Source organism: Pagrus pagrus (genome assembly GCF_965226575.1).
Source record: "Pagrus pagrus genome assembly, chromosome: 4".
In the NCBI taxonomy this organism is placed as follows: Eukaryota; Metazoa; Chordata; class Actinopteri; order Spariformes; family Sparidae; genus Pagrus; species Pagrus pagrus.
The window spans coordinates 28,077,285-28,099,014 of record NC_140188.1 but is presented as its reverse complement, the minus strand read 5'-3'; the positions used below and the strand labels follow the sequence as shown (position 1 = coordinate 28,099,014).

General features: G+C 41.2%; 1 protein-coding gene across 1 annotated transcript; it reads left to right on the top strand.

Annotated features, from left to right (window-relative positions):
- The first annotated feature begins 6,922 nt into the window (after window positions 1-6,922).
- On the top strand, window positions 6,923-21,516 carry farsb (phenylalanyl-tRNA synthetase subunit beta). Its single transcript, XM_084351468.1, has 18 exons — window positions 6,923-7,029; window positions 7,497-7,552; window positions 7,772-7,926; window positions 8,225-8,297; window positions 8,439-8,554; window positions 9,568-9,718; window positions 9,809-9,917; window positions 10,105-10,175; window positions 10,271-10,332; window positions 10,841-10,892; window positions 11,016-11,077; window positions 11,351-11,558; window positions 11,664-11,744; window positions 12,079-12,171; window positions 12,559-12,676; window positions 13,131-13,283; window positions 19,929-20,076; window positions 20,523-21,516. The coding sequence occupies exons 1-18, from the start codon at window positions 6,972-6,974 to the stop codon at window positions 21,298-21,300; spliced, it is 2,544 nt and encodes an 847-aa protein (XP_084207594.1). The 5' UTR covers window positions 6,923-6,971; the 3' UTR covers window positions 21,301-21,516.
- Window positions 21,517-21,730: the final 214 nt, after the last annotated feature.

The following is a 21,730-nucleotide window of genomic DNA, read 5'->3' as shown; positions in this document are numbered from 1 at the left end:
CCAAACCTTCATGTTGCGGAAGTGACACGCGCGTCGTGTTGTTGTACGAGGATGGATGGAGGGTGGGCGGGGGGAGGGGGGGGGGGCATTCCCTGCATCATGATTGGACTCGTCGAGGTGGCGCGTGCTAGGGGCCGGGCCAGACGGAAGGAGCGCTCGAGGTGACTGTAGGGCTTATGGCTAAATGAGCAGGAGGCCACGCGCACGGTGCTGCTCACACACAAGCACACGGGGTCCACAGTCACCTCCATCATGTTTTAAGTTAAAGGACAGTCAGTTGGGCCTGCATCAGGGGAACAAAGAGGATGTGTTATAGGAAACACTGCGGTTACAGCTGTCATATGTCGAAATCATGTTTCACAGATTACAGCTCTTGCGAAAATGATTACACATTGTGTAAAATGTGGAGTTTTTCCTCAGGTTCCTCAAAGTTTACCAGAGTGGATTAAGGGTGAGATCCAAGTGGGGATCCTGGACTGAACCCATATCCTGGGGCATTTAGTTGAATAGATGAGTCGTGGTTGCTGCACAGTTACAGCAACATTCTGTGCATCTAAATTTTGTGTGTAATTATGGTTTTAATTTAAGCATATAGTGACATGACTGAGACATCTACTCCACTGGGGGAGTGGGTCAGGGTTCATCATGACTCGAACAATGTATAGTTCCAGACTTTGCAGAATATGGGCCTGCCCTCAATCGCACAGGACTGGAAAAAAGAAAACAAAAGACACTACTCATCCAATTCTTACCATCTTGTCTTGACACAGAATTGTCACCTTCATCTATATGTTATAACTTGAGAAAAACTTGTCCTAAAGTGTCTTTTATTTTTCTTTACAGCTGACCAAAGTAAGGAGAATCTTCTTCTCTGACCCAGATTTATGAAGCCTCCACCCAGTCAAACACACACACACATGCAGCCACGTGCACCGCTGGGATACTGAACTGTCAAAACATCTGGATTGTTTGAAAGAAAATGTTCATGACACTAAAGGGCTTTGTGAAAATGGACCCTCCCATATGTAATTTGATATATCTATTGTCATGGGAGTTGTTGAGGACAGGAAGAGCACTTGTCATCCAGATTTTCCTGGGGCAAAATGAGTGGATTTGTACTGGCAACCATCTGATTGCAAGCCTGGACGATGCTGATGCATGAAGTTATCTGGGGTTTTAAGCAGAGGAAATAGTTTGTCTGAGATAAAATACTGTAATTTCTGAAATGTCTTTATTCTGTAATATCCATCATGCACGATGAACACTGACTTCTTTCTGTCAAAAAATGTGACTTGTACATATAGGTTGTTGTATTGTTATAGACCTGAGAGTAGCGAAGAAAGTGTGCCACTGGCAGTGTGATGACTCACTCTGCAGTGTCATGCAGAGGCAGTGTGATGTATCTAGGAGACAGAAAGACAAGCAGATGGCAGATTCACCAACAGACTTATTACTGGTAAGATGAAGTGGTGAAATGAGGCTTGCTGCATATTTGCTGCACTTTCTCATCAAGGTTGTAATAATAGTGCTTCATTCCCAGGACTCCCCCATCTCATTGCCAATAGGAGAATATGGTTAATTCATTATTTTTTTGATTGAAATGCATCAATCATCCCTTTTAATCACTGAGAACAAAGTCAGGTGACTCAAGCAGATTGCTGTCATCTGTTTTTTAGCTGTCTTGAATCACAAGACCTATTTTCTCATTAGGCTATCTCCTCTAGGCATGAGGGAAAATATTTAGCATATTTTCCTAATATGCTAAGATTTTTCATTTAACTCATACACAGAAATAATCTATTACATGATGTGTCAGAATCCGTTCTCAGACAGGTCTTTGGTGCTATTAATAAAGGCTTGTTCTTCTGAATAACCTTAATACAGTCTGCATCATTAGTTCAAGCACATCCAGCCCTTGTTGCCTTCTGATGATTTGCTTTCTTTGAATTCTATGTGCATCTCCAGCTCTGTTTCTTGTGTTAAATCCTTGAAAACTTGGTTTCTAGGCAACTTTTAGACGTGCTGGATAACATCTATATTCTATCTGGCCTTTACCAGGAACACTCCACTGTGATTGCTCTCCTCGGGCACACGTATAATATTTGAATACATGTGGATATTGTTTTGATGGCACCTGATCCACTGTTACTCAGTATTAGTCATGTATGTGATATCCCTGAGGTGTTTCTGATGTTCATTGAGAGTATTTCTCAGATAAATAATTTGATTTTGAAGTATTTCACAAATAGCTCCAATGTCATCGGCCTCCTGGTCGATGTGGTAGTAATGACAGTATACTTAACGGTATTATGTCATTAATGTCAAGGAGTGATATTAAACAATTTGTTTGATATGACGTCTCATTAATAATTATAGTAATAACATTTGTATATAGATTTTAAACTTTCAAGACGTTGTGCTGCATAGTTTCTGTAAAGCAAGTGCTCTGTTTTCTTTTCAATCTTCATTTTCAAATTCTTTTTGCATTACTGGAGAGCATTTTGTAAATTACTGTTTTTAAGGGGATAATTAGCGACAATATTTGTGTTTCCATTAAAAGACTCAATATTAAAGGTGCACTGTGGAGTTTCCTTGCCCATAAAGTTTACATTCAGTATCACTCACAGAGATGCACTGTGTATTTCTGAAGTATAACAAACATGCTGAATGCCTTTTTATTCTTCATTAAACATTTGACACATCTGAAATGTCATGTTTCCTTTCCTCCTGTAGCTCAGTGATGTTTGAAATCATTTTTTCGGAAATGTGTATGTGCAAATAATGCAAACAAATGCAAAAAAACATACACTGATCAGCCAAACCATGAAAACCACCTGCTTTATATTCTGCAAGGTACTCTTGTGCCGTCAAAGCAGCTCTGATCCATCAAGAAATGGACTGAAGACCTCTGGGGGTGTCCTGTGGTGTCTGGTAGGGGTGGGTGACCAATCTGAAAATAATACCAATACTCCCTAAGCCTTCCCTATATTTTCTTTATTTGTGTAAAAAACGTTTTATCCATTTGTTCCAGTGATGTAGGTGTGTATTTGCATATAGAGCGGGGAAGTGAGCTCCGACCACAAGAGGTCACTCGAGATGCATTTGATGTCAGGCTCTCTCTCTCTCTGTTTGTCTCTCTCTCTCTGTCTCTCAATTCAATTCAATTCAAAGGGGCTTTATTGGCATGAAAGTTTAACAACAATGTTGCCAAAGTTAAATTTTGATATGTCGTTCAGCTCTTTGAACTCTGAGATTACAGAGTTGAATTTATCAAAATAAATGTTCCTGGTTTCTTTGAATGTTTTGCATTGTAGGAGAAAATGCATCTCTGTCTCAACCTCACCTGTCGAGCAGTGACCACATGTTCTGTTTTCTTTTGGTTGCCATGATTTTTTGTGTCTTCCTGTTTGGATTGTCAGTTTGTGGTCACTGAGCCTGTACTTGGTTAGGATCTGTCTCTGCTTTCTATCTCTGACAGTAGAGAGATATTCTGCTAATTCATAACCTCTTTTTAGGGCTCTCTCTCTCTCTCTCTCTTTCTCTATGTCTCTCTCTTCGGCCTAAGGTCAGTTTGGGGTTGGTTATTTTGGAGACCCCCACAAAGTTCAGATCATAACTCTGTGAAAACTCTCCAACAGCCATGTGAGGAAGTTAAGTGGGCATCAGGAGACCAAATGGAAACCCGGTGACATCCAGAAAGTGGGACAAACAACATGTTTGTTTTGTGTACTATAATCATGTTCCATGACAACACAGAGATCTGTGTGCTATGGCCTCTGGCACATTATTGTCAAGTGGCAATGTTTCCTGTTGCAGCAATGAAAAGCCAAACGAATCCATAATGGCCGAACAATGCATATCATATTTTTTTTTTCATGCAGTTTGCATTGTGTATATAACTAGAAACATATCCCCACAATAGAAACAATACAGTGATAGCTGCGGCTCATCCTACAGTGTAATTTCTGTGAATTTCCTAATGCAGCCAGAAATCATGGCCGAAACCTCTTCTTAACTCTTTCCTCATCCTTCACCTGATTGTCGTCATGAAAGCATTAAATGAACGTCAATATTATAGGTCTATAGCCATTAGATATGGTAAAATAACAAATGATGTGTATGATAAACCTCACCACTGCCCACTCCCCTGTATGCAATTCTCTCTTGAGCCCATGTGATGGTGCTATAGTAGCTTTATAATGTGCAAGAATAAATACACACGATAAATGTTCAGCAGGATTAGAAGAAGCAGATGATAGTACTAATTATGAATTATAAATATATTATAGTTTTGCTTTTTTGCTCAGATATTACAAAATAGTCTGACTGGGTGGGATACCAGCATGCCTTCAGGCTGAGGTTCCAGTCTGGTTTAGAATGAAATGTTTTTATTCTGTAATTTGATCTAGAGTAGACTCTGTAATGAATAAAAAAACAGAACAAAACAGGGAACCATTAAGTATTTAGTCTAACCAGAGGCACACAGAGGCCAGATGGTTTTCTAACATACAGTCCCCTCCGAAACTATTGGAACAGCGAGGCCAGTTCTTTTATTTCTGCTGTACACTGAAACATTCGGGTTTGACATCAAAACATGAATATGAGACAAGAGATCAGTATGTCGGCTTCAATTTCCAGGTCTTTACATCTACATCTGTTAAAAAACGTAGCACCTTTTGTTTGAACCCAACCATTTTTCAAGTGAGCAAAATAATTGGAACATGTGACTGACAGGTGCTTTTTGTTGCCCAGGTGTGTCCTATTACATTGATTATTCAAACAATGAATAGCGCTGAATGTCTACTCTCAGTTTCAGCTATGGGTTTTGCCCTTGCAGACTGCATTTATAGTTAAAAAGGTGCAACCAACATGAAGATCAGAGAGCTGTCTGTGGGAGAACTTTAGTGGTGGAACGAAAAAGTCGCTTTGAGCAAAAGCGTCTGCTAAATGCCCTGGATGTAAATGTAAATGAGAAAAGGAAGCAATTTTGAAGCTGAGAGATGGAAAATCGATCAGAGCTATTGCACAAACATTGGCTGTAGCCAGTACAACCATTTGGAATGTCCTGAAGAAGAAAGAAACCACTGGTGCACTCAGCAACAGTCGCCAACCGGTAGACAAAGGAAAACCTCAGCAGTTGATGACAGAAACATTGTGTTCGGGAACAAAAGTACAGAGGCCACACCAGAAGATGCAAACCACTCATTAGCAATAAGAATAGGAAGGCCAGATTGGAATTTGAAGTTCTGGGACAAAATTTTATGAACTGATGAGACAAATATTAACCTTTACCAAAGTGATGGAAAGACTAATGTGTGGAGGAACAAAGGATCTGTTCATGATCCCAAACACACAAGCTCATCTGTGCCCTTCTGGGACTGGCTCATTGATCTTCGTTGATGATGTAACACATGATGGCAGCAGCAAAATTAACTCAGAAGTCTACAGAAACATTTTGTCTGCCAATTTAAAAAGAGATGCAACCAAACTGATCGGGAGATCCTTCATCATGCAGCAAGACAATGACCCAGAACACACTGCCAAAACAACCAAGGAGTTCATCAGGGGAAAGAAGTGGAAGTTTAGTCTGGCCAAGCCAATCTCCAGACTTAAACCCTATTGAGCATTTTACCTGCTAAAGAGGAGAGTGAAGGGAGAAACCCCTGAAACAAACAACAACTGAAAGAGGCTGCGGTGAAAGCCTGGAAGAGCATCACAAAAAAAGAATGCAAAGGTTTGGTGATGTCAGTGGGTCTCAGGCTTGATGCAGTTATTGCAAGCAAAGCATTTGCAACTAAGTACTGTATATACATAATTTATCATTTCCAATCATTACTTTTTAACATGACTTTAACATGAGGAGAGGAGAGTAGGGAGAGGGCAATAGGAAGTGTCTCCCTCATGCAAAAGGTAAATATCAATATCAGCATCTGTTAGTCTTTCAACTACATAACCTCACGTGCTCAATTTATCCTCAAAGTATACCTGCAAAATAAAATCATTGAACCTGACTGCAGAAAGATTAATTTAATAAGTCCGGAACTAAACATTCATCTATGTGTAATAACTCAAGCAAAACTTGTCCTAAAGTGTCTTTTATTTTTCTTTACAGCTGACCAAAGTTAGGAGAAGCCTGAACTAGCAACAACTTCAGAAACCCCCAAAAGTGAAACACGTCTCTCTCTACAATGACTTTTGTTGCTATCAAACAGTGCAAAGTATTTTTTCAAATTAAACGTCAAAACGAGAGGAAATGTCTCAGTTTGGTTTGTAAAGTTTATTAGTTTAGTGACCTTCGAAATGGCTTTTGTGTGTTTTTAAAAATCTAAAGTGTGTGTTTTTAATATTCTTTATATTGCTTAATGTCAACACATCCCATCGGAGGAATAAAACTAATAAATAATGAAAGTATCCTACTAACAAGTGGACAGTGGCATTTGTTGTGTTGATGCCCTAGTAGAATTTTTTTATGCAAACATCAGACAAATATCTGTTAGCGTTTGACATGTTGTGGCTGATGCATGTATATGGAAACAACTTAGGAGGAGGAGCCACTCAAAAGAATTGTCCCATGACACTGCTAGTGGTCATGAACTCCATCCTCCTCCACTTTTAATATTGGTTCCTTTATCATATTATTAAATAAAGTGTATTTAGACAAAAACCTAAATAAATAGATAATGTTTACATGATTTTAATTTAATGTTATGTCTTTTCTCCTTAGAGCCCATACATGCACTATATTTTCTTATTAAACCATATGAAATAAGACATGGTTATTATCTCTTCTCTCTTATCTTTGGCTAAAACAAGACACCGTATTCCAGATTAAATTAATTACACTGTAGCCACAAATGATTTGTGGATGCAATGTTTGTAACGGAGTTGGTTTTCGCTCAGGCACCGCTGTAGACAGCTACAGCCGGCTGGAGGGTCCTTTTCCACTGTGCTGAGGAGGATTAGCAGCCAACATGCCGACTGTCGGAGTAAAAAGGGATCTTCTCTTCAAAGCTTTGGGCAGAACATACAGTAAGTCATATTTATTACATATTCAAGTGACGGACAAATTGTCTGCGGGGTTATTAAATGTCATTTTAGCTCTGAAAGACAGAGGAAGTCAGAGTTCTGCTTGAACTCATTAGCCTGATGGTTAGCAACACAGCAGCTGCTCACGAGCGGCTAACTTTATCTGGGTTTGCTAAAACAATCTTGAATGACAAAAATAAAACATTTTAATAGAAATTCGTACCAAATACAGAATTCATTATTAGCTTATTTCCTCAGGAATTTATTTAAATAAGAAAGTAGTCTTTGTCAGTGCACTGACATCTCTGTGTTGGATGTCAACGTGATTGCATCATTTCCCCCTGCGTCTGTCATTTAAATCTGAGCAGTCTGCTGTCCAGGAGCAGCGATGGGAACATAGTAGCCAGTGGTGACTGACTTAAGGGTGAATAAAGCTGTTTTCAATAATGGCTGTTTGCTTCTTGGTTTAGCTGATGAAGAGTTTGACGAGCTGTGCTTCGAATTTGGGCTGGAGCTGGATGAAATTGTGAGTAAACGACATCATACTCAAACTACAGTGCATCCTATACATCCTATACCTATGTACATTTTGTCTTTTTAAAGCAAAAAAACCCAAAAAACTGTATATGATAATAACTGACAAATCAAAGTGTGAGAAAGGTCTATTAGTACACACATGTGTCTAAAACATCCACTGAACAATGACATGTAACGCTAACAGAACTGTACTCTCACCCCTTTGCAGACCTCAGAGAAGGAGATAATCAGCAAGGAGCAGGGTGACACCAAGGCATCAGGAGCGTCTGACATCATCCTGTACAAGATTGATGTACCAGCTAACCGCTATGACTTGCTGTGTCTGGAAGGGCTCGTCCGTGGGCTGAAGGTCTTCAAGAACAAGTGAGTGCTATCTTCTATGAACTGGTATGCTGCTGTGATTGCTACGATCTAAGTGAAGGGTGATCACTAAATGCATGCCAAGGTTTCAGAGAAACATAACGGTATAATTTGGCGCCCTTCTCTAAAGTAAGGAGGGTGAACATGTTAAGGAAAACGTATGGTTTGATGGCATTAAAACAGTCCTGTGGATGAAGGCTTTGTTCTTGGCTGTGCTTAAATACAAGGTGCTTGTCCATTATGGGTGTAATGCATGCAGACTGGCTTCACTGTTACTACAGAGATTGTACTTGTGTTGCAGGTTGGAGGCACCTCGTTACAGACGTGTCAGCCCAGCCAACGGAGAGCCTCAGAGGCTGATTATTACTAAGGAGGTTGGTGGTAACATTCATAATTTATTGCAAACAAATAGTCTGTGGCCTGATGCTGTCACTGGTTTAGTTTATGAATCAGATAAATTGGAATATTATCATGGTAACCACTTCGTTTATTGCTAATGTGTTTGTCCTGTGCAGACGGCAGCAGTGCGACCCTATGCTGTGGCAGCAGTGTTGAGGAACATCACCTTCACACAGGAGCGATATGACAGCTTCATCGAGCTGCAGGAGAAACTCCACCAAAACATCTGCAGGTCAGACCAGCTGTTACACTTATACATCTTCATACCTGGAATACCTTCGGTCTCCTTCAGCAGAGTGACGTCACTCAAGAAGTAACCGCAGGAAATGTGGTTATTGTCACTTGTGAAACGCTTTGGCTGAAACAGTTTATAGTTTTTGTTCCGTGAACCGGCCTTGTACAACCTGAAAAGCTTGAATTTGTTTCCAGCACTTTATTTAAAGCGTCCTTGGAACAGTTCACATAAAACTCCAAACAGGATGTGCCTGTTGATTTTTTTTGTTATACTGACAAAGTAATTCAATGAAAAATCCCAGCCAAGTGGTGTTTTCTGAGGCGTTGCCGCGACTGCATCTGCACAGGTGTTATGGAGCAGGGACCAGATGCATAAAACTCTGTAGATCCACGACTGAAACTGTGTACGCACAAAGACAGAAATATGAACATGCATTATTTTCATCAGATCTATAAACTTTTGCGTACAAGCTTCATTTCCACTCCCACATCTATCCATAAGTGGATGTAGGAATGCCCTTAAACATCCATTTGTGTATCAACACTTATGCCTGCTCCAACATTCATTAGACCTACAAGAACAGAAAATAAGAAGCTCAGTACAGATTAACCGTTTCATCAGCAACTCAACAGCAGCAGATCATCTGTTATTACACGAGACTGTTACACAAGGCTATGCTAATCTACTGAGCTGCACCCGCACGTTTACCATTGTCGTTACCATTGTCGCAGTGATATCTAAACGATAAGTATTAAATGTTAGAAGGATGATCAATAATTAATCTATAGAGGTGAAACAAACACAAAGTGTTGGTTTATTCATTCAACTTTGTAAAAAACCTGTTCCTTAAATAGTTCTATTACTCTTGTGATCAAAAACATTGATTTGAAGCTAAATTCTGAGACTTCTCTGTAAGTAGTTTTCTCATAAACATTTGATTAACCCTTATCAATATCAGGCTTAAATTAACAACTTCTGGCTATTTCCTCCCTGCTGTTAACTGTGTGCAGGAAGAGGAGTCTGGTGGCCATCGGGACCCATGATCTGGACACCATCTCTGGTCCTTTCACATACACAGCCAAACCTCCTGGAGACATCTGCTTCAAACCCCTCAACCAGACCAAAGAGTACACGGCCACCCAGCTCATGAGCCTCTACAAGGTGAGCAGTTAATTGGCTGGACGTTGGTTAGATGAGTCATTTTTCTGTTTGAGCACCGCTAACCTGGTGTTTTTCTTTTGACGCATATAGACAGACAGCCACCTGAGGCATTACCTTCACATTATTGAAGATAAGCCTGCATACCCCGTCATCTATGACAGCAATGGTATTGTCCTGTCCATGCCTCCTATCATCAATGGTGGGTACTGTCTCTGTCTTCATGTGTCTGCCGTCATTTCTGGCTTAGTTCTCTGCTTATGCTGCATACAATAGATACTTTATCAGTATTGTCTGACTTACCAGCTAGCAAATTTAAATTGTTACATGAAAATTAACTTAAAGTGCCCTCTGTCTTATATTGGTAAACATCTATGTTTTTTTTTCAGGGGACCATTCAAAAATCACCCTAAAGACAAAGAACGTCTTCGTTGAGTGCACGGCCACAGATCTGACCAAGGTACAACTGACAGGAGAACACAGAAATCTTATTATATGTCGTTCAGGCAGCGTTATCAAGGAAAGTGGATCTAAACTCGACCTTGTTCTCTACAGGCAAAGATCGTGTTGGACATGATGGTGACCATGTTCAGCGAGTATTGTGCACAGCCTTTCACGTAAGTCACATATCCGTCTCAAACACTAGATTTTTATCTCCACAGAGAAGGACAGTAAATTTGAATCCAGCGCAGCATTTTGAGGCGGTGCTTCACTGCCCTCTGTGGTTTGAGAACTTTATGCTTTTGGGCCCTTTAGGCTATTTTGTGATGTCACAGAAGCTGTTTTCCATCAGCTGTCAATGTATCAGCTGGACCTCATTTTAAAGCCTTTTTGCTTCATTTTCCAGATTCAAAGATTTAATGTACTTATTTACTTATAAACTTTCTGTGGGCTTTATCTTGCTGAACACGACCATGCTTTGACAACGCTGATATGGGTGTGGCCCTACCCTGAACGTACAGTAAAGTGTCTGTGTATTTCCAAGTGTGTTTCATGTTTTTTTTTGTTTGTTTTTTTCATCTTCAAACAGCATAACTTATGCCCAGCTTTAACCAAATCTAGATAACAACAATCACTTGTCAAATACTGATACTTGATATTTTCTTCTGTTTCTTGCTCTTTCAGGGTAGAGGAGGCTGAGGTGGTGCACCCAGATGGCAAGACCTGCAAATACCCAGTACTGTATTCACCACAATTTATTACAATCTTGTACTGTCCTTTTTTAAAATGTGTGTAAATGCAGTAAACCTCTTGTACCGTCTCCTAATTCTCTGCTCTTATCGCCTGGTTTGTGCTTTAGGAGCTGGCTTACAGGAAGGAGAAGTTGTCGAGCGAGTTCATCAACCGAAAAGTTGGCATCAAGTAAGTCATTTGGACCTTCTCTGTATGATAGTGACAGTTAACACTTTCGTCACCTTTTTTCCTTGAACATGTCTGAGTAAACACAAGGACTTGTGTCAGTTTGAATAGGCGCACCTGTACTATCTGACACTCTCGTACAGTAACCCTGTGACTTTAACAGCAAATTACAACAAAATATTAATATATTGTGTCATTAGAGCGGCACTGTACTGTGATAACAGAAAAATGCATGATGAGAATGATGATATTGTTTATTTTGTCTTCTCCTGACAGTGAGTCAACAGAGAAAATCGCCCAGCTGCTGACCAGGATGTGCCTGCTCTCCGAGGTTACCGGTGTCGGTGATGAGATTGAGGTGGAGATCCCGCCCACACGCTCAGACGTCATTCATGCTTGTGACATCATGGAGGACGCCGCCATGGCCTACGGATTCAACAACATCCCTCGCACCACACCGCGCACCTACACCGTAGCCAACCAGGTGCCTGGGATTTGCTCTGCATGTTTGATTTGTGAGCAACTGAATATCACTGTATGTCATAAAACATTGTGTGTGGTCTTATATATTTGCTCTATATGTTCTCAGTTCCCACTGAATAAACTGACAGAGCTGTTGAGACAAGACCTGGCAGCTGCTGGATTCACAGAGGCCCTTAACTTTGCCCTGGTAAGAAAAAGACATAAACATTGATGCAAATGCTTTTCCTTGAAGTGAGTCTATGCATCTTTTGAGGAAAAAATTAACACAGAGTTGCTCTCACAAACGAAAAGCTGAATTCATAAGTAGTCAAAAGCATCATTACTCAACTGAAAGCACGCAGGGGTTTGCTGCTACAGCCGTAGTTAGTCTGGTATGGCCAGACCATACCAGACCAACTATGGTGCCTAATGTTGGCTAATAGTAGCAACGTTTGGGCAAAAATTGCTGTATAACCAATGGTACAAATATTCTAAACGTAACATGGTCTCGCTTTAAATGTGTCCCTTCTCTCTCCCTGTAGTGTTCTCAAGAAGATATAGCAGACAAGCTTGGAAAGAAAATTGCAGACACCAGAGCAGCTCATATCGCCAACCCCAAGACAGCTGAATTCCAGGTAAAGAAGATTATAACCAATTCTTTAAGCAAAACTCAACAATGCTTTAATGTTTGCAGATTAAAATGGACTGGATATAATGGGAAAATAATGTGAATGTCGCAATATTACTTTTCTGTGAACAAATATGAAAATGTTGACATTAAATTAAGGAATTTATACATCTGCTGTTAGGTCCATTTTTCTCAGTCAAAATTATTGTCATAAAATGAGAGGTTATTTAAAAATGGGGAAAGTGAGCAAAGTAATTTAAGTAAGAAAGATATTCATGCAGAAATGTTTTGAAAAGTAAAAGTTGTAGTGTTACTTCACCAGAAGAGGGAACTCTTCTCCTCTCTGAAATGCTGTAGCTATGCATCAGGCGTCACAACTCTTTCTCGCCACCAGGTGGCGCGCACTACCTTACTGCCTGGCCTGCTGAAAACCATAGCTGCCAACAGGAAGATGCCCCTTCCCCTCAAACTGTTTGAGATATCTGACGTGGTGCTGAAGGATGAGACCAAAGGTAGGCGTCTGCATCTGTGACGTGGAGGAAGTAATCATGTAGTCTTACATATCACACACACAATGTACCGTACTGTTCTGTGGCTGGGCAAGATGTAATTTGACAGTGGGATTGCAAAATAATCAGGTAACTGAATATTTCTGTTTGGGGTTGAAGAATTTTCTGAAACATCATTTGGAGTTACCAGGATGTTAACTTGTCTCTTATAATGATTCAAATTATACACGTACACACTTAATTTAATCAAGTTTTGGTAGAGCTTATCAAAGACCAAAGACCACCGTGAATATAAGAAAAAAATACACTAACAGTTTCATCTTTATTATATCAGACATGGACCCTCACTGGCAGATGTATTTTTGATAAAAACACAATATTGATATATTGGTAAGTTGTTGGTATAGTGCTGTCCTTAATGTCATTATCACTCCCTCCCTCTGATCCGACCAACCAGATGTCGGGGCGAGGAACAGCAGACGTTTCTGTGCCGTTTACTACAACAAGAGTCCTGGCTTCGAGGTGATCCATGGCCTGTTGGACCGAACCATGCAATTGCTGGAGGTGAAGTCAGCCCGCGGGACCGGCTACCACATCCAGGCTGCAGACGGTAAGAAACCCTGAGAGGGATGGCTGTGTAAACCAACATTCAGGGCTCTAGGAATGTTCTTAAGAGCTAGCTTTGCTTAAGATTGGATTTATACTGGGAGAAGGAAATACCTGCGGTACATTTTAACCCCTAGATTGATGATGGAACATGGTTATTTACTTGGCAAGCTGGTGAGCAAATGAATCTGGTTCACATGAGGTTAAAAGGCAGGAATTGTTGAGATTATATAAATCCAGTCTATAAGTAGCAGCGACTGCATTGTTGTTGTTTTTTTTACCAGGGTGTCATGTACCCTGTTTTATTGACAGGGCATGGTTTCCATAGCAGTGACATGCACAATTTAAATTTAAGACAAAATTAGCTGGCAACATGGGGGGTTAATTAGATTAGATCAATGGAGGGCATAGACAAAAAACTTGGTTTACAAGATAAAACATCTGTTAATTGAACTTATTATGACATTTGTTTGATGAGATAGTTCTGATGAGCTTCAAAGCTTAAACAAGGTCATAAATGCAGCTGTAAAAAGCTTAATCACTCTGTGTAACTGGAGCTAGACAGACCAATCTGATTCATTATTTAACTATGATTAAATTATTGCATATTCATCGCTGTTGGTGAGCATGTCAGCTGAGAACAAGATTTGTAGGCCATGGTATCTCTGCAGCACTACAGCACTTCATTATAATGCTGTTTATCACACATCATGTGACTCGAGACGAGCGAATTGAGATCCTGAGTTTCAGCAATCTGGTAATGTTAATATAGAGTTGAGCAATGTAGAAGTGATTCAACCCAAAATGTGTCTGAATATTGTATTCACTTAACCACTGGTTCACCGGTCATTCATTCAAAACAGCCCCGGACTTTTATGCAGCATTATGAAGAGCCCAAATCCACACAGTTGTAGCTGCCTGTTTGTCTGAAGACTAGAATAACTAAAATCAAAATGTGTAGTGTGTCCACTCATCCTCCCCCTCTTCTCCAGTCTCATCTGATGTTGTCTGTTACTGTCTCTGTTTCTCAGTAATGGACACAAAATAACACTAAACAGATGTGGCCTTGAGTCAAAACGACTGATGCCAACATCACCAACAGTCACGCAAAATGTCATCTAAGCATTATTTCTGAAACTCCAACTAACTGACCTCCTGTATTCAGCAAAGTCATTCTGTTAGTGTGATTTGATGTTGTGCATTTTTAAAAATCATAACTCATACGGTTTAATAAAGGAGAGGATTGAATGAAAATGACGCAATGTTAAAGAAAGTGAGAGAAATTCCTACTGTAAGATTCGTCCCTTTATCCAGATCCACATCAAAAGTTAATGGGGTCTCTTGTGAGCTGAGACCAATCTTTTATTCAAGTTTCGTTGGAATCTGTTCTGCAGTTTGTGTAATCCTGCTGACGCACCAGCCAACCAACAAACGGACACGTGTGAAAGCATAACCTCTTTGGTGGAGGTACAAATGTGTTTTTCTCATTAAAAGCAATGTCATCATCACCGCAGCCTTCATAATTCCAAGTGTCTATGACAGTTGTGCAACATCCCTTTAGAGTTGTAGAGTTTAAAGAGGTTTCATTGTAGACGGGAGAAGATCAGGGAAGTACACAAAGAGAAAACTTTACAGGGTTATGGTAGAACGTGTTTGACAACTTGTTGTATACAATGATTTTATTTGATAGGTTTTAACCCATTTGAACTAGAAACCCCTGTAAGAAAACAGACAATAACAAGCTATGAATGACCAGATGTAAATTTTAGGTCATGGACTCCGACTTAACTCTACGGCCCCTTTCTGAGAAACTTGCTCTTGTTCCTCCCTGAACCACATTTGACTGTATTCCATGTACTTCCTCTGTTCTACCTCTAAAATTACTAACAACGTCACCTCGCACACATAAATCAGGATAACTGTGTTCAGTCAATGGGGGAAACCAATTAGCATTGACGTTCAGTGTTCTGTCATCATTCTGCTTAATACAAATCAAAGATGTCGTACCAGCACTCGTGGTTTGCGGGTTGCGGGCCAAGAACTCATTTCAGATAACTTCCCCGTGTCTCTAATGATGAAATGCATCTGAGTAAGAGTGCAAGTTTTCAAAGGTTTTCTCCTTTAAATGAGATGAGTGGGTCAAGTCATGTTGCATCAGCACTCCGAGACTGTAACTCTTTGATAAGCTTCAATCTGAAAGGCTGTTTTGCACTTTAATGGAGAACAACAATCATGTAAACGGAGAGCTGGAGAGAGTTTCATTTTCACAGCAGTTACATTAACCAGTAGTGACAGGTGACTGGAACAATAACACATGCAATGAAGTTGTTTAAACTGCAGATAAAGGTATGACTCAGTAGCGTTTCATCTCGATAAGGCATCTGATCTGTTCCTGTGAGATGAGTGATCAGAAAGGTTCGTCTAAAGGCTCTGTACCACTGTACAGGCCAATCTGTATCCATTTTGGCCCCCGTTCTCCCAGAGAGACTCTCATACATCATTTGAGTTTTGGATCCTCTTTCCATACTTCCTCTCTCACACTCCAGCCTCCTTCTGGCTTGCACGCTCCAAGGTCACACTGCAGGATATCCACTCTGGCTCCGTTGGCCCATTCAGACTGCAAATCAATGGGCTCAAGTATCAGTGAATGAGAGCAGTGAGGAGAGAGGAAGGCAGACATGGGAGCGGAACAAGGCATGAGATGAGACTATAGAGGCAGGGGGTGGGTGGAGGGGGGGTGACAGGAGAGGGACAGAAGAGCGACAGAGTGACGGCTGGAGGCGTAAGCAGGAAAGGCTATGAGAGCGTGTAAAGTCTGCAGTGTGGGAGAGTGCACGGGAGTCACGTCACCCACTGCAGTGCTGAGCAGCGAGACAGACTGGCACATACACACCCACCCACGGGTGCTCAGACTGTCCATCTGACAGGCACACACACACACACTTAAAAGGGAGCTGAAATGGACATGCTCTCACTGTACGCACTAATGCACAACATACTGGACACACACACTCCCACTCAGCCTATCCTCTCTGCTATTTTTTCAACACTTTATGCACCATTAGCCTAATCCCTCCCGCCACATATGCCAGTGTGTCCTTAACCCCATTACAAGGTCATGACCCCAGTCTAAGAGCTCACCTGACTCAGACACACAACGTCAGGATGCATCCGTCAGCGGGCTGAAACGGCACTACAGATAACTCGCCATCACTCCTGGCACAGACAGAGTGAGTGGCTCGGGGAATACATGTCAGCTGAGTTTCCTCCACTCAGCGGGGAAGCAGGGATGAAATAACGAGTCAGGGGATCCAAGTGGAGGAAGGAACCACTTAAGAGACAGATGCCTGTGTTTCACTTAACAACTGTGTCCAATGCACAGTCTTGGCTCGTACACCCTTTGTTAGGAAGGACATGATGTTCATGGGACTCCTTTTTTGTTCAGTTATTGACGCTAAGTGTTCAGCCTATATGATTTTTTAAGATTTGTACTGATGCTTAAAATGTTTAATTAAACCTGCAACAGAAACAAGTTGTCAGCAACCTTTAAAGGTGTGTAAATGATTCATACTTACCAAAAGTTTTGGAATTGCTGCAATAGATCACCTCAGCTGGCTGCCGCAACACAATGGTAGCAGCATAATCCTTTGTAGCATCTCTGACTGTCAAAGTTCAGTTGTAACGTCCACTAAAGGTGCTGGCTATTACCACTGAGGTTGTTATTCCTGACTGACAACGTTACGTAAACAATTTCTACGGAGATAGACCTTTTTGTTAAAATGTATGATCTTTTTTGGAACCAGAAAAACCCAAGTCTTGCACAAGGAGAAGTCTTGTGTGAGTCAGAGTTGGAGAGAGGAGTTTGGAGTTTACCTACATGAACTGCCAGCAAGAATATTTTTCCAAAGTCACGGCTGAATGTGTAACTGATGTTGACAATCTAGATGAGGAAACGACTGTAACAACTCATTTCACCCATTTTCAGAGCGAGACTTCTTGAACAAAACCTGTATTTATGCTTACAGAAAGGGTCTTAGTATTTAACAGAAAGGCTTTCCTCTGTGGGAATTGTTTCTGTAATGTTGTCAGACACTTAGAATTACAAACGTTGCAGTCTTAACAGGTGAGTCGATGCTGCCAAAACTTGTAAAATAGGACCCAGGTTTAAAAATACCATTAATATCCAGTAGCATAATATTCACTTTCTTTTAGCTCTGTTTTTGGTCTCTACCAACTTGTAAGGGAACTATCAGATATAAAATATATAATATAAACATAATGATGCAAAATGCATATATTCACCAGCTAGCCCATAATTGTGTCAGTGTGGTGCTCAGTGCTGAGCAGGTAGTGTGTTGTGGGTTTTTATAGAAAACTGCTGCTGCTGCGGCCTGAAAAATGACGCTATGGGAGCAGTGACAATGAACCTAAACAGTAAAGTTTCAGTAGGACAGATAAACAATGAGCTGAAATTCACTATAAAGCTCTGTAAAGATGCAGATCCAGGTGCTAACTCTTTGGAGGTTCATGACTAGAGGGGCCTCTTTCACATTGTTGTCACTGTCACCTGATGCATTGTCTCTACAATAACAGTGATTACAGCTGCTTTATAGGGTAATTCTCTTTATTTACAACTTAAGTCTAATTTTAGTAGTTTAGGCCATCATACTTAAATTTTCTTTCATAGAATTTGTCAACAATAACAAAAACATATACAATTGGAATCCTTATCCTTTAACTGTTTTTTCCACGTCAAACTTCGTTTTAGGGATATCATTGCATTCCTGTATCTCGACTGTTACTTTGGTGAACATGTTATCATAACCAATAGAGATGATGTGCAAAACAATGAAAACAAGACCTGGAATTAAACATATTAATGTACTCTTTTCAGCATGAAAACAACCATAAATAAGACCCACAACATTGAAGCCCGTACTAATAATCCTTAGACATCCCTGATACTAGTAATCATTTTATGCATGTCAGCAGCTCCTTAATGCAGAATGAGGCATTTCTTGCTCCAGTTAGGAGCAGTGTGAATTCTCTGTCCAGTTGTCTAAAATAGTATAAATCCTTTGGCCCAGTGATGGCAACACCAGCCAGTTATATTTCAGTTATCTGATGCAACCCTCTAAATCTCCTTTCCACTGAAAGCTTTGCTCAAAGTTGGAGGAGAGTGGGCGGAAAGTGGCCCGGCTCAAGTGTAGGATTTTCATTGACTGATTGGTTATTTAAGATGTACCGGAGCTATTTATATAGTTGCCATGGCATCCCGTTCATGGTACAAGTGGATGACGTGTGAACCGACGCAAGCACATTCCAATTTAATACACCTAACTGACACAGAACAGGCAAGTGAAATGAATGGTATTTATTTCAGTTAAAACGTCCCTGCCTTAGCTGCCATCTCACACACACTCAGACACACACACATATACGCAAACACACACACGTGCGTTTGAAAGTACAGTCCATGTGTTTTCCAAGCCTTCATACATAGTGATGAGTGAACATCTAAGCAGTGGGCTCTGGAACCTATTAGCAAGGCAGCGTGGGAAGAAGCGGTGCACTATGGGAGAATGCCATGTCTGTGTGTGTGTGGGGGGCTGTTGTCATGGCAACCCCTGTATCTTGTTAAATCTCTGACAAGTCTGTCTTTCTGTCCGTTTGCATGTCAGTGTTTTTGAACAAAGTGAGCGAACGCCTCTCACATCGACACGTGTGTTCTTTCATCTGACTGTCGATGGAGGACTTTTATTCCTGCTGGACTGAAGTGACCTTTACACTGACACACAGACTGGAGCATCAGATTTTAATCAGAGGGAGAAATTTATGTGAAAGTGACCCAGACAGATAACTTAGTTATGGTCACATAGCCTGTGGAGGCAGTTGCTTTAGAGTAATGACTTTTGACATGTTCATATAAATGCTTTGTCAGTGGATATTTAATAATCTTATTCCCTCTCCAAAGCTTTTGTTTTTTGTTTTGTTTTTAACTTCTGATCAAGCTTTCCTTGGAAAAATGATGTGGTGCACAGGAAGTGATGCCTTACAGGATTTGGGTTTGTTTGGAATAAATTAATGAAGAACCAGTTGTTGGGTGTAGGTGAGGAAATAATTATCAAGAGAAAATCTAGTAACAAGAAAGGCAGCACGGTACCGCCCACACTGTGTGATTGACTCATAATCTCTGTAATATGATGTGCATAGTTAAGCTGAAGGCTTGACACAGAGGACATCATCAATACTTAGAGAAAAATAAATGCAATAAAGTGCAAATACATCTCGAGTGAGCATGTTGCAACGATATAGTGGCAGAATCATGATCCAAGAGCCCAGAACAAACAGATGGCATGTTACATAGTAACATGCTGGTCATAAATAGTTTGCCAGGGTACAAACAGATTGCATTCAAATGGAGGTGATAACTGTTGATTTACAAAGCAAACTGCAAGACGATGTGATCTGTGGTCTGTGCCCCGACAGTCTGGGCTTTAGTAAGAAAAGAAGAAGTCAGCTCCAGGTGGAGGTGTTATCCACTAAATGATCTGACTCCAAAATCCACGTAAACTGTCTTCTAACTTAAAGCAATGATTCGTTTCATATTCATTCATATTCCTCTCTGTTTACTTCTTTTTTGTCTTAGATTCCACCTTCTTCCCCGGTCGCTGTGCAGAGATCTTTGTCTGTGGGAAGAGCGTAGGGCGTCTCGGGGTCCTCCACCCAGACGTCATCAACCGCTTCGAGCTGACCATGCCCTGCTCAGCCCTGGAGATGGACCTCGAGCCCTTCCTGTGATTTCACCTTCCTAAACTTAAACCCTTGCTCAATAATACATAGTTTATATTCTCAGGTCAAAACAGAAAGCAATGAGATTCACGAAGAAAATATAAGAGGCTTTAAATTTGTTAAAAAGATGACGAGTGTTTGGTTTTTGTGGTTGCATGTGCGGTAGATGATCTCTTTAGCTTGTGCATGAGAAAACTAAAGGACCAAACTGCAGCATTATGTGGAGCCATTGTGTTTTATATATCGGTAACAAGGCTGTTTTTACTCAAGTCAGAAGAATTAAAAATTAACAAGACTCCATTGTGTTTGTGACGTGAATGGTGTGCATCTGTGTGTGGGCTTCCACATGCATGCCTGTTCTTAATTTAGGTTACTTGTGCCTTGGGGTTGGTGCATGGCAATTAAACTCAGTGACTCATTACCTGTTGCTTTGTTGCCTTGGTTCTTCCAGTGGCCACACTGCTGAAATCACCCTCACACACGACGTCCCCATGCAGGAAGTCATCAAGCACAAGTGCCCCACGCAAGACGAATCCCCGTCCTCCCGCCCAACTTCCACAAAAACTGTGTTTGGTGACATGAGCACGCCGGCAGGCCTTAAAGCGCTCAATGATTTTCTGGCGGACAAAAGCTACATGGAGGGCTTCGTGGCGTCCCAGGCTGATACTGCAATGTTCGACGCCATCCCTTCTGCTCCCGCACCAACCCTCTGCCACCTCAGGCGCTGGTATAACCACATCAAGACCTTCCAGAGGGAAAGAGCCAGCCTTCCATCAGCTAAGAGTCAGTTTGTCCTCCCAGCTACTTCACCCGCCTTGACAAACAACACCAGCATCGACGAAGATGAAGACATCGACCTATTTGGCTCAGACGACGAGGCCGAGAGCGCGGAGGCGGCAAGAATCAAGGAGCAGCGCCTCGCCGAGTACGCCGCCAAGAAGTCCAAGAAGCCTGCTCTTGTCGCCAAGTCCTCCATCCTACTTGATGTCAAACCCTGGGATGACGAGACGGACATGGGCAAGCTGGAGGAGTGCGTCCGCAGTGTCGGCATGGACGGGCTGCTGTGGGGGCAGTCCAAGCTGGTACCGGTGGGCTACGGCATCAAGAAGCTCCAGATAAGCTGCGTGGTGGAGGATGATAAAGTGGGCACGGATCTGCTGGAGGAAACCATCACCGCCTTCGAGGAATATGTTCAGTCTGTTGATGTGGCTGCCTTCAATAAGATCTGAATCATACTAGCACGGAATAAATTCACTGAATGGTACCATCTGATGTTTTCTGGTCTTGGTTTAAGATAAGTGATGTAATATGAAACACAACTGTTCCAACGTCCATGTAATACAATAACCGAAGCTCAGGTCCTTCATTTTAAAACACTGTTTATCCTTTCATACAAGTACAAAAGGTTTTTGCCTTCAGACATCAAATAAAGCCATTCGAACTTTTGACTGAGCACTTTGAATTTTTTTTGTTTGTTTGTAGTGAATGTTTTCATCAGGTGACAAATGCGACTTCGACTGTATCTGTTGACCCTTTACTGTCAATTCAAAGGGAAATGGTTGCAGCCAGTAGCCTCTCATGTGAAAGTGAGCTGTGCAGATAACAAGCCATCTTGTAAATTCAGTCTGACAGGTGCGCCGGCATTCCTTCAAACTCTAC